The 18,641-nt window shown below is 41.0% G+C and overlaps 1 protein-coding gene across 1 annotated transcript in view; it reads left to right on the top strand.

Moving 5' to 3' along the window:
- COL22A1 (collagen type XXII alpha 1 chain) overlaps positions 1-18,641 on the top strand; it is a 221,667-nt gene that overhangs the window by 155,559 nt on the left and 47,467 nt on the right. The window contains exons 25-38 of the mRNA XM_085053637.1: positions 14-67; positions 427-480; positions 1,481-1,538; positions 2,321-2,370; positions 2,755-2,790; positions 5,288-5,350; positions 6,697-6,750; positions 7,960-8,001; positions 9,580-9,612; positions 13,242-13,295; positions 13,772-13,825; positions 14,504-14,557; positions 16,520-16,573; positions 18,087-18,140. Of these exons, the coding sequence (XP_084909763.1) occupies positions 14-67; positions 427-480; positions 1,481-1,538; positions 2,321-2,370; positions 2,755-2,790; positions 5,288-5,350; positions 6,697-6,750; positions 7,960-8,001; positions 9,580-9,612; positions 13,242-13,295; positions 13,772-13,825; positions 14,504-14,557; positions 16,520-16,573; positions 18,087-18,140 (714 nt within the window). The remainder of the gene's footprint in view (positions 1-13; positions 68-426; positions 481-1,480; positions 1,539-2,320; positions 2,371-2,754; positions 2,791-5,287; positions 5,351-6,696; positions 6,751-7,959; positions 8,002-9,579; positions 9,613-13,241; positions 13,296-13,771; positions 13,826-14,503; positions 14,558-16,519; positions 16,574-18,086; positions 18,141-18,641) is intronic.

Raw genomic sequence — 18,641 nt, 5'->3', positions numbered from 1 at the left:
TCCTCTCTTGCAGGGACCTCCAGGGCCCCCAGGCATAGCTGGACCCCCAGGACTGCCTGGACCACCGGTAAGAAAGCTTGGGGGGGTTTTGTTTTATATCAAGGAGAAGAAAAAATGGCTGGGGAAAATTTTAGGTCATGGCTTTCAGATGGAACAAAGTTAGGGCCTCTGGCAATGTGTGTTTGCTCTTATGTTTTCTTACTGCAAAGCCACAGCTGATCCTAGAGCTCAGCTTCTCCCTGCTGAGCCTTGGAACCACATTGGTGCTTCCTGGGGATAATTCAATGTCTCCAGAGCTCCCCATGGCAGTGACCTGACTGCAGTGGAAGGGAAAACTGCACTTCAGCTGAAAGCACTGATCCCCAGTGAGGTTCCTGCAAAGAACAGAAATGGTGATATATTTTTTCTTCTGATTTCATTTCTCAGGGACTGCCAGGAGAGATTGGAGTTTCTGGTAAAACTGGACCACCTGGACCAGCTGTAAGTGTTGAGGACCTGCTTCCCTCATCTCTAAGCTTTCCATTACTTCAGACAGTTTAATTCTCAAGTCTGCTTTGTTTCCCACATCTTGTCTGCACACAAGGTTTTAACATGGGCTCCAGCACTGTCACTTTTAATTCAGAAAGTAGCCTCTGATACCTTTTGTGAATAAGGATTTTACCAGGTGCAGCCCCACTATACTCTACGGAATTGGATCATGATATTTTCTTTATATGATATCTTTCAAAAGTCCTTTTGCATTTGACACAGTATTATTTTTCCAAATCTGGAATTTCCTTAATCAGGCCAAATAACTCATTATTAAAATCTCAGATTTAGCAGAGGATAGCAATTTCTGTTGAGTCTTAAGTCACAAAAGCTGAATTATTAAATACGTAGTACAGAATTGCTACCTACAGCCTGCAGTGTTTGGGGATTGACTGACACTTGAAAAATGGAAAACTTTTTCTCATTTTAAATGCATTACAGGAAATAATTTTAATTCTTATCTTGCTGAACCATTCTGTCCCTATGTGTTACATAATTTAATTTTAGGAGTCTCTGTACTGTGTAATAAATTACCAATATTTAAAAGGAGAAATAGATGTTAAAAATCTTTATAGGTACAGATAATAGGGACTTACAGAGAATAAGTTAAAATGTAAGTAAGATACATTAAAAATTATTTAAAGATCCACAGTGCATAAAAGTGCTATACTGGAATTTCTTTGTAACAATGCTGACATCCAGTGGTCATTCACTAAAACTGAGATACTGGGAAAAGGGCATAGCAAATATGTGTAGTGTGAAAATTTTTGTGTATTTTGAGACACAGTAGGAAAAAATTTAAAACCTAAATGCATGAGAAGATTTTTCTTTTCTTAAACTTAGGTGAGTGGCAAGAGGGATGAACTGAGCACACTTAGGCTGAGTTTGCTGGTAACAACTTAATAAACTGGTACTTATAGCTATTTTTTTCCTCTTATTTTCTAATTTTTAGGGGCTGCCTGGCAAAGATGGACTCAGTGGGCTTCCAGGACTTCCAGGTCAAAAGGCAAGTGACACCACAGACGCTGGGAATTAAGCTGCTTACCTGGGCAGATTGCTGGGGTGAGCGAGCAAGGGAAGCAGGAAAAACACAGCTGGGCATTGCAAACAATCCTTCAGGAAATCCAGTGATTCTGGCAAGGCAAGGTGTGTATCCAAGGCACAAAGAAGAAGAATAAAGAAGTGTAGCAGGCTCCAAAGATATTCCTTTCTTTACTCCCTGAAGGGCTGGAAAGAAGAGATGCCATCCCCCTGAGGCTTCTCTGGGTCTGTGTGGCACAAAGTTGGTTCTTTATTATTTCCTACTTTTTGTGCCCCATTTGGAAGCTTCCCCAAATGGCAGCTTGGGGAGTTGTCTCCTCTGTTGTCTCTGCATTGGGAGAAGGGAGATATGAGATTTAGAGATAGGAAACACTCTGTTCAGCTTGCCATTCCTATGCAAATAAGGGTCAAGGAAATGTGCCATGTTTAGGTTACAGAGGCCAAACTAGACTTTGGGGATGCTGATGCTGTGCTGTGTTGTTTTTCACATAAATCACTATGGACATCTTTAATTTAATAGTGATTGTGTTATTCCAGAAGTTCTCTAGTAGAATGCTGCAGAAGTGATTGCAAACAGCACTAAAATGGAAAAACATTCCAAGAAGCATATTCTCACATGACTCCATTTACACCCTCAGCTGTAAATGATCCTGAGGAGCTGAGTTAAAATATTCCTCACCACTGACTGCAAATGAGCTGCACAAACACTAGAGGAGTTTGTGTGTTGACTTCTTGTGTTCCCTGCAGGGAGAACGAGGAGAAAAGGGTGAGGAAGGCTTTCCTGGAAAAGCTGGCCCCAAGGTAAGGGATTTTATTTCAAATTCTGCTGTATCCACTGAGTCAACTGTGGTGTGATTTTGGAAGGTCTTATGCCAAAGTCAGGGGAGTAAGATTCCTCTGAACTTGGAGACAATGAGTAGATGGGGCTCATTGACTTTCATGGTGTTCTGAAATACCAACCCTTGTTTGATGCTCCTCTCTCAAGCCCAAGTGTGCAGGGAGATCTAACCTGGACCTTGCCTTGGCTCCCTGCATTCCTAAGACATCAAAAAGGCAATTTCAGAGCCTCACAGGATGTAGGCAGAACAACATGGACCAGCAGGGGCCACATTGTGCTAATGAGAAAGTGTTCTTACCAAAGGGTCAGGTGCTTACAATGTTACAGATTTGCTTTTGTTTTTCCAGGGTGAACCAGGGAGCCGCGGCCAACCTGGTGAGCAGGTGAGCAGGAAAAAGTCTTAACTGCAGGACCTACCTGTCAAAGCAGAATAAAGTGACCACATGCAATAAAAAGCCAATGTAGATCTGTTCATGTTGTTCTCATCTGTGATTGAAGATGCAACAGATGTGTGGATGAGACTTACGATTTAACTGAGTAATGCAAAAATTCCTGAATAATGCATATTCTCCAAAATATGCAAAGTCCAACTTTTCGTTGTATCTTGGAAAATTCAGTTGTCTTATTCCTGGCAGATAGGGAAGAAAAAGAAGGCAGAACTGCATAAGTGCTTAGGTTCCTCCACACCTCATGTTAACACCAGGTGCTGCTTCTGGAAGATGAGGACCTTACTTGTAACTCCATGATGCAAGGGGTGATGCTCTCATTTCTGAGATGTGAATTTGTGCTAGGAAATAACCCCAGATGGCAGTTACACAGTTATCTTAGTTTTTTCATATTGGAATTTGGGTTTCAGCATTAGACTGCTGAGCTCAGGGAAAAGTGGAAACAATGTTCTGCAATTTCCTGAAGCACCCAGCTGTCCAGAGACCAGTCAGGACCAATTACCACAGATGCTGGCATTGTTATCTGCGTGTCAACTTCTCAACTGAACTGTGAAATTCTGTAGAAAGGGAAATCTGTGTAAGACAGAGTCTTGAATCTTTGGCAAGGTACAAGACTCTGTACAAGATTTTGGGTACAGAGACTATGCCATCTGTGCAAAAGTCTTGGAGTTACAGTCTTCTCTTACTCCAACCAGTCTCAGTCCAATTTTCTGCTGTGAAGATGAAACAGGAGGATGGTCATCACCTCTGCTCCCATGAATAAATATGTGTAATAAAGCAGAATATACACCACCAACAGGACTTGGAGAGAGTAAGGGAAGGAGCTGTCCATGAGGAGTCTCAAATAGCAGTTTTCCTCAAGCTGCAGCAGTTTCTCCATGACTATTACATTTTAGGAATTGATGATCAGTTTTCCTATTTGTCCCAGTGTTGTGGTCACACTCTCTGCTGCTACCTACCCCTTTCCTGTGAGGAGCAAATGAGGGAACTGGGTTTGTTTATCTTGGAGAAAAGCGGGCTCAGGGGTAGCCATATCATTCTCTACAAGTGACTGAAAGGTTATAGCCAGGTGGGGCTTGGTGTGTTCTCCCAGGTAAGAAGTGACAGAATAAGAGGAAATGGCCTCAAGTTGCACTCAGAGAATTTCAGTTGGATATTAGGAAAAATATCCTCACAGAAAGCATAGTCAAGCATTGGTGTTTTGTATTATCTTTCTGTCCTTGAACTCATAGGAACTCGTTGATGTTTTGCTTCAGGACCTTTTCAGAGGCCAAATTTAGACCATGGTTTTATTTTCTCTCCAAATTGTCCTTTTTCTTCAATGTTAGGTGCTCTGACTGTTCTCTGAATCTCTGGCATCTCATTGTCATTTCCATCCCTGCAAGTGTTCAAGGCCAGACTGGATGTGTCATTGAGCAGCCTAGTCCAGGGGAGAGTGTCCCTGCCCATGGGTATGCTAGAACTAGAGGATTAGAACTAGAGGGTCTTTAGGGTCCCTTCCAACCCAAACCATCCCATGATTCCATGATAGCCAAGATCCCCCAGTGGCTCTGAGAAAGCACCATTCCTTCTATCACCAAATGGTACTTTAAGATTCTTCCAACATCTCCCTGATGTTCTTAATCATCCTCAGTTACCACAGCATCTTGTTCCTCACCTAATTTTGTCTACAGACCCATTGCACCTCGACTGTGCAATCTTTTGGTTCTCCCTATACTTAATATAATCTCTTTAGAGCAGGGATTACCTTTTCTTAGTTCAGTATTTGTACAAGACTCAATAAATTTGGGTCCTGTCCATGACTGATCCCTATTGTGATATTGCACTATAAACTCAGATAGAAAAGATTTATAAATAGGAAACCACATGGTTATTTTCAGATGACAAACTGGGTCAACCAGGAGCTAAATTTGAGAGTGCTTGATATATTTAGGAGAAACCACATGACACAGAGATCATAGTTACTCCAATAACAAATATTGTAAAGTAGAAACTCAAAAGTAATGTTCAAACAGAAGTAAATCCAAATGTTCAATAATTCACTCAGAAAATTCTAGATCTGTTCATCAGGTGATATCTGTACCATTCAGATTAACACAGCACAGTTTTTGCATTTCCAGACTTTACCAGATCATTAAAGATGAAAATAAAAGTTAGATTTTATTTCTTTATCTGCTTTTATTTGCTTCTTTGTCCTGCTAAAGAACAGCATGAAGCAAATATGGCCTAAATTCTATGACATCAGTTAACAGACAAAAAAGTAGTCTTAATTGCTGGTATAAGTAATGATTTAAGAAAACTAAGAAATTATTTTATAATTAAATTAATCTTATTCTCTCTCAGCAAACTACATCTACAATCAATCCCATGAGAAAACTCAGGCAGGGTCTGTCCTACAGTGTTCTAGATTTCACACACTTTGCCTTATTTTCAGGGTGAAGCAGGTTTTCCTGGTCCCAGAGGTTTACCTGGACTGAGTGGAGAAAAAGGAGACCAGGTGAGTGACTTTGATCCACAAATTGATCCTTTTTTAGCTGTTTAGCATCAGGAGGACTTACCTTGAGTGTCCCTAGATGATGTTCTCTGTTGGTGTGCTGGCTGTCGTTGGCAGCCAGCAAGGTTACCAAGCACCCAAAAAGGTATTCCCTGCCTAGTGACTAATCCTAGCACAGAGGTGCTAATGAACAGTGCCTGTCCTAAATGTGAAGAGTTGGGCCATGCTGTTTGGGACGTAGTAGAAAAGGTTAGGACTCCAGAGGTTAGACTGCACTTTAGGACTCATTTTCGGATTTACTTGCCTGATTTAAGAACATTAAAAATTCTTGATAAGAACAAAAAAAATCACTAATCCCCCTTGTCACTGAGCCCTGGAAAAGGCTTCAGAATGGCTGGGTTGTTTTCTGCTGGCCTGACTTCCACCCAAGTCCTGGTGTCTGCTGCTTCCCCTTGTGTAGCTGCAGAACTCTGGAAATGTCTTACCTGGAAATATTTGGATTAGGGGCCTGGCAGTAAATTGAGGCATGTAAATGAGGTCTTTAATCCTGATAACTGACTGCATGCTTGAATGTGATCAATCAGGATCTAAAATCAGCTGAGGTTTTTCCATGCAGTTTACTCCATTATATGCCTTGTAGAGCATAGGATACAGAGTATGTTCTACTGGAAGTGTTTGAGTCCAGGCTGGATGGAGCTCTGAGCAACCTGGTCTAGAGGAAGTTTTCCCTGCCCATGGCAGGGGGTTGGAGCTAAATGGTCTTTAAGGTCCCTTCCAACCCAGACAATTTTATGATTCTGTGATTCACTCTGTAAATAAAATCATAGAAATGTCGGTAAGATAACTCCAGTTTGGATGCAGGATAAATACACTTTGTGTCTGTACTTTGAGGAGTATCACATCATCTTTGTTAAGCATCTCACATTCAGAATGCCAGGTTACCTAGGCCAAATAGAGACATAGGCACCAGGGAATGGATGATTCAGAAATCTCTTATATAAACAAAACAGTAATATAAATATCTATTTTGGGCCTTAACTGCCGTTCTGCTGCCTTTCTTTTCCAACTGGGAAAAAATTGGTATTTTAATAACTGCATCAGGCAGTAGGATCTTCTACAAACAAGTCATTTTAGGATTGGTGCTTTCCTTTCTGTGAACTGAATAGATATTCATTGGTTTTGAAAATATAGTGGAGTTTTGGAGTCATTTTCAAAATGTTACATTTTTAATTGCTTGCTCTACATCTTGGAAGATAGGTAAGATAACTGAAGGTGTAAAATATTTTGGTGAGGCTGATGCAATCAAATAAAAATGTACACATTTCTTGCTTTCCATTCCCTGGTCTTAGGGAGAAAAAGGAAGAGATGGTCTCCCAGGAATGAAAGGTGAAAGAGGAGAAAAGGTAAGTCATGAAATGACCCTGATCTTCATTAGACAAGAGAAGAAAACAGGCAAAGGGGCAGAGACAAGTGATAGAGGAGGATGTCTGAGGAAGATTAGAAAATTTGGAAGACGTTTAGCTGAACCTTACAGAGAATGAGCAGAAATAGCTATGAGTGGGATGGAGACAATCATTTATTGAGCAATGGAATCTGATGAAATTAAGGACAATTTCTTTAATTCAAGGAAAATTTTCTTGGTGTTATAACTGGCTGATGTAAATGAGCCTGGAACTAAAATCTAAAAATTTTCTATGCCTGTCTGTGGTGTGACAGAACAATAATTTACGGAACAGCCTGGGCTTCTGCTTTCACAAAACCATTAATTTTAGTGAAAGTGAGAGAAGTAGAAAAAGCTAATGTCCACCAGAATTTACATTCAACCCTTGTGAACATGAAGTGAAGAAGCAGCACTGACCTTGCAGATGCTTGTGGGTGTATAGTGAAAAACTGTCCTCATTACAGTGGCAGTAGCAGTCAGGATGTGGGTTTTTTCCTTCCTAGGATACATCATTCCTCAGTTTGTCAGTGACTTTACTGTCTGTGGAGGTGGGAATTGTTTCATGGAAGGTCAACTGACATCAATGAAGCACCTGAATCTCCTGTGTCTGGGAAGTTAACAGGTGTTGTTTGTAGTTCTTGGCTTTCAAATGTCAGGGCACTGATGTTTTTGGAGCACAGCCCACAGGAAAGTCAATGCCAGCTACAACATCCAGACTACGATGCTCAGGAAATCCTCCAGCAACAGTTTTGTTTTAACTCAAAATTAGGGGGCAAATGGATTTAGAAGCTTAAATATTTGATGAAAAACTTGGAGTTTATTTCATCAATGAAGGAAGTTCAGCTAAAACATGTTTTTCAAGCAAGAATTTTGATCAACTTTAATTTAAAAAGCAAATTAAACTCCACATCCTTAACTGGATGAGGCAACTTTAGAAGTTCATTGACCTGTGAGGTCAGGTCAATGATAAAATCATAGAGGGATGAAGACAACAAAGTGAGAATCCTGCATGCAACAAAGCAAGGACAGCAAAAATTCTGTCCAGAGTTGTCACTGAGCTGGGGAGCTGGGTTATAACTCATCTGGTAATGCTGCATCTTCAAGATCATAATGGTGAGTTTTATTTGGGAATCTGTTTATGTAATTAATTACCTTTTTCTCCTTTCTCCAGGGTGACGTGGGTTCCCCTGGACCTCCAGGCTTACCTGGAACAGTAAGTAAGATTGTGTTTGGTGCTGTAACAATATTCAAGGCACCATCACTCTTCTTCCACATAAATTCCTCAGAAACAAACATTTTCAAGTTTCTTACTTTTCTGCAGAAAATGTAGGACCTATTACTCTGAGATTATCTCCTTTTGTTTGAGAGAAGCAATATCAGTTTATTTGGTCTTTTTTTTTTTTTTTTTTGAGATTGTGCCTTCCTCTGCCTCTTTGGAAAAACAGACTAAGAGTAGATAAATTTATTGCTTTCAAAATGAAGGTGCAAAGTTATTTTGGGGAGCCTGAGTATAATTACAGTGAAGTTCACTGGTGTTTAAATAAGCACCCACTGAATGACAATAACAATATTAAGACTCCACATGTATCATACAAGAATGATCCAGTCACAACACCAAGGAAGAATCTGTGTTAGTAAAGGGAGAGAAGGCAGCTTACAAACGAAATACGACATGGCTGGACATGGAGATGTACCTCCCTGCTCCAGCTGCCTGTGTTTGTAGGGAGAAATAATTTCTATTTGTTGTGGTTTAGGAATGGAACTCCCCACTTTAGTGCCTCTTACTCCCTGAGACTCCAAAACCACACACTGATCACTTGTCACACATTTCCCCTTCTCCCCTCTTCCTCCCATGTGTGGCTGGAGAGCAGAACTGGAGGCAGAAAAGGCAAAGATCACAAGTTGAGATAAGAACAATTTGCTGGAAACAACGAGATAAGAAAAAAACCAGCAACAGCAAAAATATTAATAACAAAAGTGTACAAAAGAGAGAGTGTGGAGCCTGATCTGGCTGCAGCCATGCCACCCAAAATGTTCCCTCCAGTCAGGACAAGCATTATCCCACTGCTCCATCTGCTGTGCTTGCTGCACCACCTTCTTCTTGGAAGTGAGAGAGAAGCCTTTTCCCCCACCCTGACAGTGACATGAGGTGATATTGAATGACATAATGTCTTGGCAATGCTCCCTCCCACTGATCTAGGCTAGAACCAGGGCACTGTTTCAGCTGTTAGAAGTAGGTAATGCTTTTGACATGTCTTCATGTCGTCAAGGACTATTATTTTCTTCAAAATTTTATCAGCTTTGAGAAAAGATATTGTGTCTTTCTACAAAACCTTGTCCTTCAGAGTTACTGCAGAGTAATGAGCAGGGTATTCCCTAGGAAAACAATATGGAGATGTCATGAACATGGTACAATGCAGGGGCAGAACACACCAAGCTCAATCGTGGTGTCAGGAATTTTAGTAATACAGAAGATGTCTCCAAGTGGAAAAGGGAGCTGAACATTGCTAGCAGTAAAATTGCTATAAAGTTTAAAGATTGATTGTTTTTTCATTGTGGTAGGACACACAGGATAGTTTTGAGTTTATGTTTGTATTTCAAATATTCTGGGAGATGTAAGATATTTGTGGGCTTATTTCCAAACATCCAGATGTTACAATGAGCTGCTCTTTTATAAACCTACTTATGGATGTATGGAATGTGTAATCTGTGATGACAGCAGAATATATAAACTATTACACTTTAAGGAAAATAGGCAGTCCTGTTTTTAACACTCTGGTTTCTGTTCCAGACAGCCTTCTTCACCCCACATCCCAGGATTCCTGTAAGTAACATCTCTAACAATCATGGCCTCTGGCTTATCCAAACTCTTGCATCTGATAGACACACAGCCCTTAATGTTTTCTGTGTTATCTGAATGCTTTAAGTAAAGAACTCAGATTTAGTCTGGTTCTGGGCATCCTCATCACTGTAACCAGCTGTGATGAGAAGTCCAAAGCTGTGCTGGTAAGAGCAGCACAGCATTCAAGCCAGCTGTGGCTGGGACATAACTGTGTGCTATCCCAGCCTCTTAAACTGCATTTAAAAATTAAGTTTTATTTCCCACTTGCGGCACCTAGTGGAAAATAAATGACATAACATGATCTGTGAATAAGTGTTATGGATCAGGATGTTTTATGGATAGCAGAGGTAGGCTGTAAGAGAGTCATTAGAAGGAAAACATATATGCCAGGTTATTCAGAGGCTGAGGAAGGAAATAAGGGTGTAAGGTAGTACTGGAAATAGAAACAAGATTTCTTTGGTTTGCTTTTTGCCTTGGCTCAAAGTTTATGCTTATGTGTGTTATATATATATACACACACTAAGGACACATGCAGAACAATGACATCTTATATGATGTTTGTAATGCTACAGGCACAGAAGGAGTTATTTGTTTCTTTTGCTTTGAGTGCATTGCTCGTGTAAATGAGCTGCAAGACAGTAAGGAATAAAAGGTTTGAAGTGTGTCAGCTGTTCAGTTTGCCAGGATTTCTCCATGTGCAAGACAACTGTGGTGACACCTGCCACAGCAAAGCTCTGCGCATAGCACTACCATCCTTGGGAGGAGAAGGGGAGGTAAGAATAGTTACCTTGGATTTACAGGTATACAAACTAAAGTGTCAGAAAGAGGTGATAAGCCTTAGCAGAGTGTCACAAGTGATCTTATAGAGGTGACAGGACCTGCAGGGTGCACACAGTTGTCATGCACTCTCCGAAAACCAATCCTTGCCAGTGCTTCCCTCTGAGTGTGGAGTATAGTACTAGGGAGCTTTTCCATATATATTTAGGCTAATCAGTTGGAATAATGAAATATTCTTGGAGATGGGGTGAGAGGACCACAGTGGTGGTCAGGTATAAGAGCTGGAAAGAGGCAAAAACAGTAGAAAAGTAGTGGCTCCTCCCTTTGCCTCTGTCTCCCACTGTGGCTGGCACAGCTGAACCCCCACTGCTTCTGCTTTTCTTTAAGTGGCACAGGAGTTACTGAGGCATAATTGACACTGCAGGAGGACACTGCTGAGAGCAGCTCAGGGAAGCTGTAAGTCCTCTGGCCCAGGCTGGTGGCAGCTGTCAGCTGTCACTGTGTCATTTCTGTCCTGCAGGTAAGAAACGGGTGGCAGTGGATTAAGAGCAGCTGGCAGTGGGCAGCACTAACAGGCAGTGTTAACAGCCTCAGCAGAGAGAAATGGCTTTGGCAAACTTGAAAGGAGTCGTAGGCAGATTTGCTGGTGGGTTGGATTAACAAAAACCAGTTGTGCCCTGGGCTGCAGCAATGGCCAGCAGGTGGAGGGAGGTGATTCTATCCCTCTGCTTTGGTGAGATCCCTCCTGGGGTGCTGCACCCAGCTCTGGAGCTCCCAAAGCAAGGACATCTTGGACCTCTTGGAGCAAATCCCGAGGAGGCCACAAAGGGGATCAAAGGACTGGAGCACCTCTTCTGTGAGGAATGGCTCAGAGTTAGGGCTGTTCAGCCTGGAAAAGAGAATCTCCAGGGAGATCTTAGAGCACCTTTCAGTACCTAAAGTAGCTACAAGAGAGCTGCAGAGGATGTTTTGACATGGGCATGTAATCACAGGACGAGGGGAAATGGCTTTAAACTGACAGAGGAAAGGTTTAGATTGGGGTTTTGGAAGAAGTTCTTTCTTGTGAGGGTGGTGAGGCACTGGAACAGGTTGTCCAGAGAAGCTGTGGGTGCCCCATGCCTGGAAGTGTTCAAGGCCTGGAAGTGTTCAAGGCCAGGTTGGACAAGGCTTTGAGCTACCTGATCTAGTGGATGGCATTCTTTCCAATGGCAGAGAGGTTAGAATTGAGGTGGTTTTAATGTCTCTTCCAGTCCAAACCATTGTAGGATTCTATGAAGAAATGCTTCCTTTACTCACGCCTGTGGCTGTCAGATTTTCACTACTGTGCAAGTCAACTATCAAGGAAAACATGGGAGAAAGGAGAATATTAAAAACTCCTTCCCCTTGCCTGTTGAGTTACTTCTTTCCTTTGCAGTTTTGTTTTCTCTGGTAATAAATATCCTTATTCCCCCTTAGTAACACCATCCCTGCCAAGCAATGTATGTCTGTGCATGTGGTTCTGCTCTCTCAAAAGTTGCAGAACTGGAAATGTCATTACACAAAACAACTTCCAGGCACAAACATGCAGGTTTGCAGCTTTAGACCCTTTGCTTGAGCTAATTCAGGTGATCCTGGTATCTTTCTGAAGGACACTAGATGGCATCAGGGACTGCCTGGTTAAAAGTCGATCTAATGGGATGCTACTTGTAAAGTGAAACTCCTCCCATTATTTATCACAGATGATAATATTTATTCATAATGCATAATAAATACAAGCATAACTAATATTTATGTAGCTACGTTTATTTTGTCTGTTAGAAAATCATTTGAAAATGGACTGTGAATTCCCAGGTGTTGCAGAAATGATTGGCAAATAGCTGACGTAAATAAAATTCAAGCTGATTTGTCTGGCTCTGCATTTTGGCTGATCACTATTCCTTGCTTGTGTGTGTAGCTTAAATCACTGATGTTCTTACTCTTCTTGATTGCATAATTGAAACACTTGGTATGATAAATAATGAATAAGTAATGATTGCTGTTGCCTGAATACATATGTTCATAACAATATACAAATGTGAGTATTCGTGTAGTGCCTGGTTTATTCCTGCTAGTTCCATAATTCTGTGCTTTCCTTTTCAATTTATAAAAAGCAGAAATATGGATTTATTGATTATTGCTCTAGACCACAGGACAAAGCTGATGAACTTCTGTCTGAATGCATATTCAATTTACTGTAAGGAGGAAGAACAGGAATAAATTAATCCTATTAGGCAGTGATGGTGGTGCATGAAAAAATGTACTGACATTGCAGGAGGGAGAGGAAGCTGCATGAATGTATGGAGATGTTAATAGAACTAGAGGTCAGGAGTGGCTGCATAGTGCACACCTCTGGAAATGCTCAAGATGAGCACTGAACACTTCTCTCTTAGAGATGGAATAGGGAACTGTCTTTATGTGGGATCGTTGTAGGTCCTATAGAGAGATAGTGCAGTGACATTGGTGATTTTGCTATTGGTCACATCATGTGGGCTTTTAATATGTTAGAGATTCACTGATCAAATTTTGGGATGGTAAATTCTTTAGCTATTGTTCTCAATGTGCGAAAAGTATTCTCTTTTTAAATTGAATATTTTTTCAATTAATATCAGAACAGACCAAGAAGTCTAGACAGTGATCTCCATATCTTAGTGTGGGATATTGGTTTTGACTGATTGACTCCAAGCCCTTTAAAGAAGCTACTCTGTGTCAGAAATGGATAATTGATTGAAAGAGCCCTCTTACTAAACAGGACCAGTGTGAGTCCCAGCCCTGGAAATAGCTTTTATTTTTCTCTTTGTCTTATTGTTTTATGCCAGGGTGAGCCTGGACCAAAAGGAGACAAAGGAGATCGAGGAATGAGTGGAGAACCTGTAAGTACAGCCAAGTGCTTCTTCAGCTGGTTTTTAATCTTAATAAGGGGAGGACATAAGAGTGATCAGTTTTGGAGGGAGAGGGTGGGACATGATCTTTCCATTGTTGGGATGCTTCTCTCATCAGAAATAGCCACAGTGGTGCTTGTCTTTGTACTGCCTGTAGAGGAAGCTATGTGACTACAGGAATTTAAGCACCTATTCTGTAGTTTTTGGCCTCAGTAGCTGAAAGAGGACAATGGGCTCTACTAGACAGAGCTTGGCTGACAGTAATTTATGTGCAGATTTTAAGGGATTTTGAAGTGATGTAGCCCAGCTAAATTGTACATTTGGCTACTACATTTCTATTCTGGACTCTCTTGTTCTGGCTGGAGCTCCCAGAAGAGACAGAATCCTGTGCAGTGACAGCCTCTGTAAAAATCACACTCCCTTCACTCAGTGTAATAAGCTCCTTTACCTCTCTGTCTGTTTTGCAGGGATTACCTGGGGTCCCAGGAGAAAAAGGTGTGCCAGGAGCTGCAGGAGTACAGGTAAGAGGTACCTTGAAGAAAAATCTTTGACATGACCAGAGAGGAGTGCCCTTGAGGTCTATATCACTGTAAATAATTCTTCCAATATGCACCAACAGCCCATTTCATTTTTCTCACTGTTGCAAGTTCAGGGACTTCTGTGGAGGTATTTACTTGTGCTGGACATAAGGACAACAGGAGGGAAATCAGCTCAGAAATATCGTATCTCTGTAAGCATGATCAGTATTGTCTGAGAGACATCTCACGTCATGGTCCTTCTAGAGGCCATCTTATACTGCTGCCAGCAAACCACAGGTCTCACAAAAAAGTTTAGAGCTTTAGGCAAATCTTCCCCTGTGAAGGGAGACTGTCAAAGCTCAGCTGAAAATGAAGTAGGTAGGCCTGAGGATAGGAGGGAGTTTCACCCAGATAAATATCTGCAAGTTTTAGCATTCTGTTCTGTGAAACAGCCTCTGAGCTGATCAGTCATCAGTAATTCTTCTTAAGTCTCAGGGTTTTATTTTTATAGTTCCTTTTCTTGCTGCATAGAGAACCAGGAGCTATTTCCTCAGCCATTAACTCCTCTGTGAATTGGCTAACAAAAACCATTGCCTAGTACACAACTAGAAGTCTTTTTTTCTGTCAGGAAGTCCTTTCCCATGTCTAATCAGCTGGTATCTTTCTCTACTTTCTGCACAGGGTGCAAAGGGGGAGAAAGGAGCCCGAGGAGAGGCTGGAGCCCCTGGAGAGACTGTGAGTAGCTGCTTCCCTTGCAGCATTTTTCCCTGACAATAACACATCTGAAAGGACACTGACATCAACATCTTGTGGATTTGAAGTCCCAGGCTGCTTGGGCACAGGGCACATCCTAATCTGCAGCTGGAAGAGTGGCTGTGGGCAAACAGTCCATCTGCACCAAACACATCAATGCCCCATTCAGCCCAGACCAAGACTGTGCATATTTTCCTGCTCAAATCTCTCCCTGACTAACAAAAACACCCTTTTCTGGGTGAGTGTGACTGTGCTGCAATGTCAGCCCAGCACAGGCAGCCAGCTGGAGCAGGGAGCTCTCTGCTCAGCAGCAGCAGGAATTTAGGTTTTGATCATGATTGCTTTTAGGCTTCACTGTCAGTTCTGCTATTTTTTAAATACTGGTTCATCCAGAAGACTCATCCCACCCCACTTTTTGAGTCATTTGTTATAAAGAGTGTTGTCTAGCTGTGTGCTCAGGAGCAGCAAAGGATTCCAATCCTTTGGAATTTTATTGTGAGTTTTATTATTGTGAGAGCTTATAAGCCCCTTGCGGCTGAATAAAACACCACAGACTTTCTTGGCAAGCAAACTGAAGAATTGTTTGAAATAATGATTGAGAGAGGGGATGATTGCAATTAGGAGAAGAAGGGAATAGGAAATCCAAATGATGCATCCTACAGCACTGAAATTTCTTCTTCCACCTTTGTGTTCCTGGTTTTCCTTCTTCGGCTTGTGCTTAGACATTGTCCCTAAGGAGTGCTTTGACCCTAAACCCTGAACTGCCTGTTTTCAGGTGTCTTTCACTGCTGGTTGAAGGACCCCTTAATATTTTGGAGAGGAAAAGAAAAAGAAGGCAAAAAACATCCCACTTCCATCAAACCTATACAATGCTTTATGTCTTTGTATAACCTGCTTGCTCGGAGGGTGTTAATGATACGGAAATGCAAGTATTTGCAGGCCACTTTTTTTTTTTTTTTTTGCCCTCCTTTCACAGACTGCTGCTGCTCCAGGTTTTTCTGTTGGCTCATAGACCAGTGACTGTAAATAACAGAGAAATGAGAAAACCTTTAAAGCTCTTCTATAAGCAAAGGCTGAGAGGACTGGGATTGTTCAGCCTGGAGAAGAAAAGGCTCTAGACAGACCTTAGAATCCCTTCAGGTGCCTACAAGAGAGCTGGGGACGGACTTTAAACTGAGAGTAGGTTTTGATTCATATTAGGATGAAATAATTTACTGTGAAGGGGGTGCAGCAGTGGCACAGGTTGCCCAGAGCAAGCTGGTCTAGTGGAAGGTGTCTCTGTCTATGACAGAAGGTTTGGAATCAGATGATGCTTAAGGCCCCTTCTAACACACATCTATGATTCTATGAAGTGTCTAAATATAGCCTGGTAACCCCAAACATACATCTCTATGGAGACATATATCCCCAAATATATGTCCTCTAATGTTTCCATGGAATTTTGGGGACACACATGGGCTTTTTCATGCCACAAAGCTTGCAAATGGAAAAAGACCTATAATTCAAAACTATACACTCTGGATGGTTTGGGCTATTTCAACCTATTTAGTGCAAATGGATGTTTTCAGGTTTTGTTCCCCACAGCACAGAAAGGTAGAATTGTAAACAAAGCTTTTTTTTTGACCCAGATTTTTTTATGATAAATCAACATACTTTCCTCTGCTCTTTTGATGTTTCTTGCCCAGACTTTTCTGAGTATCTGAGCTAGATTTAGGATTTATTTTGATAGAAGGTAGCTTTAAGGTCCCAAAGAGAGCCTTCATCTATTTTGTATTGTTTCTTTATTCTTTACACTAAAAAGTTTCAAACACACTGTTTTTTGCTTTCTTGTTGTACAACACCTTGTCTGACATGAAATCCAATCTCACTTGGAACATCTTGTTCCTATGGTGATACAAGTTGTGATTTATATATGCACACACACACTTCATTTTCTTAAAACAGGGAGTGAGTGGACCAGCAGGGCCCCCAGGCCCAAGAGGCTTGCCAGGAAATGTGGTAAGTATGCACCAGAGTATTTGTTTTCCCATCTGTGCCCTGATTTCTTTATTTAATGTGTTTAGTTTTCCCTTCCAAGGGGATTACTATGAAGTTCAAAAGGCTGTGTTTCATTACACTTGTTTCTTGTGGCTGAATTGAAAGATCTGGAGGCACCTGGGAATATCCATGAAATATCTTCACATATTCATTTTATTAAGAGGAGGAACAGAGCTGCTTCATTCCTCACCAAATTGTCAAAAGAAATTTTTGCTGCCAACTCTTCAAGAGAAGAAATTCAATGTTTATTGTCTGGTTCTGTTTTCTTTGCCTTGTTTTCATTTGTCCTCTCCTTTTGCAAATATCACTTCTTGATATAAAAATAGCATGGTAAACTCCCACTTTTATTATGAAAGCATGCAGGCATTTGAGCCTAAAGAGCCTTGAAATCAATACAGTGTCTCCTTTACGTTGGGGATTCATCACCATTATTAAGTAGTGCATGATAAAACTTCTCATATTTACTAAAAAAAAAATCTTTGGACTAACTCCACTCCCAGCTCCACTAGGGTAATTTTCTTTCTGCTTCCTGGGGTTTCTCTGAGCTTAGACTGGAGTGGATGAAAAACAGAATTTAGACCTCAAGATAGAATGTATGCAGGCACAGTGGTTTAGAACACAGGACTGTTGGAACCAGAGTTTATTACCTGGGCAATCCAAGAAAACCTAAATTGCCTTTCTACTAATTGTTAAGATACATTTGATTAGATTGTATTAATGCAGTGATTTAATTTCAAACTGAAAGGTGATATTGAAAATGAAGAACTTTTCAATTTCATATTCCATTAAGCGAACTTCCATACCAGTAATACCAATATATTACCTATAAAAGCTAATACTGTTGGAAATAATTTTTACTGGTGCAGAAAGGAAAATAATTATCACATCCATTCTGAGGTCAATCCAATCTTAATGGTGCCAAGACATGATTTCACACCTGAAAATGGAGTACCATTCTAAAATGTCTTTTGGTGAGTTAGGAAGCTACAGTATTTAATTTAGAGCTCTAAATCATCTGTATTTTGACATGGACTCCTTTGAGATCTGCCAAGATATTAAAAGGATTGAAAACTGAAATAGAAGAAAAAATGAACATAGCTACATTTCCCAATGTTGGGATGCTTTTGGCCTCTCTAATACTGAGGTGATGATTTGGGGGTCATTGGTAATTATTAGGCACTGCTGAGGATTTCACAAAATGAAAAAAAACAGTTACTGGTAGAATGCACCAATCTGGTAGTAGCTCAGTTTCTGCTTTTTCTGCTCAGGTATTTTTTTCATACTGAGAAAGAAAATCCTTCTTTAAGGACCTGTTACACAGCTCTTCGGTGGTGTTCTTTGGATTACAGGTTTTCTGTACTGGGAAATGTAGAGCTTGAGATAAACTCTACTGAACCCACAGGTCTGCCCCTTTATTTAGGATCTAATACTGCCTCCAAAAAACTTTTAAGCTTTAAAGTTCTTTTCTCTCCAGGGTGTGCCTGGAGGCCCTGGACTCCCAGGAAAGGCAGGAGAAAGGGGGGAAAAGGTGAGCTGGTTCTTTGATGGATTTGTTTCCTTTTTCCTTTTTCAGTCTGAACTGAGAAATGATTTCATAGGTTCATGGATGGTTAAGACACATGAGTTCATGAAATCATCTTGTCAGAACTCCTCTATTACATATGCTGTAAGGTTTTCACCTAGTTGCAACTTTATAATTTACCTAATAAACCATTGGGGTCCAACTGAATATAGAGAAGTCACTGCTGCGGACTGGATATAGTGAAGTTGCTGCTACACAATTATGGTCTTCTGCTGTCCTCATTCCCTGACAAGAGCAGGCAATATTGTGCTTTAAGAAACTCCTGTTCATCACTGTAAATCCAAAGCTGGAAGAAAAACTGGTTTTATGTCCTCTTTCATGAGCTTTCTGAGGTCAGGGCTTTGTGATTTGGTCATGTACCCCACAGTGCCCAGCATGGTGGAGTCCTGATCTTTGTTTGCTGGAGTAGGAATGATTAACCAGAAATGTGGCCCCAAATATCCATGT

The sequence above is a fragment of the Lichenostomus cassidix genome, chromosome 2 (genome assembly GCF_008360975.1).
Source record: "Lichenostomus cassidix isolate B80296 chromosome 2, HeHo_3.0, whole genome shotgun sequence".
NCBI lineage: Eukaryota > Metazoa > Chordata > Aves > Passeriformes > Meliphagidae > Lichenostomus > Lichenostomus cassidix.
The sequence above is the reverse complement of the archived record's forward strand: the minus strand, read 5'-3'. Positions and strand labels throughout refer to the sequence as shown.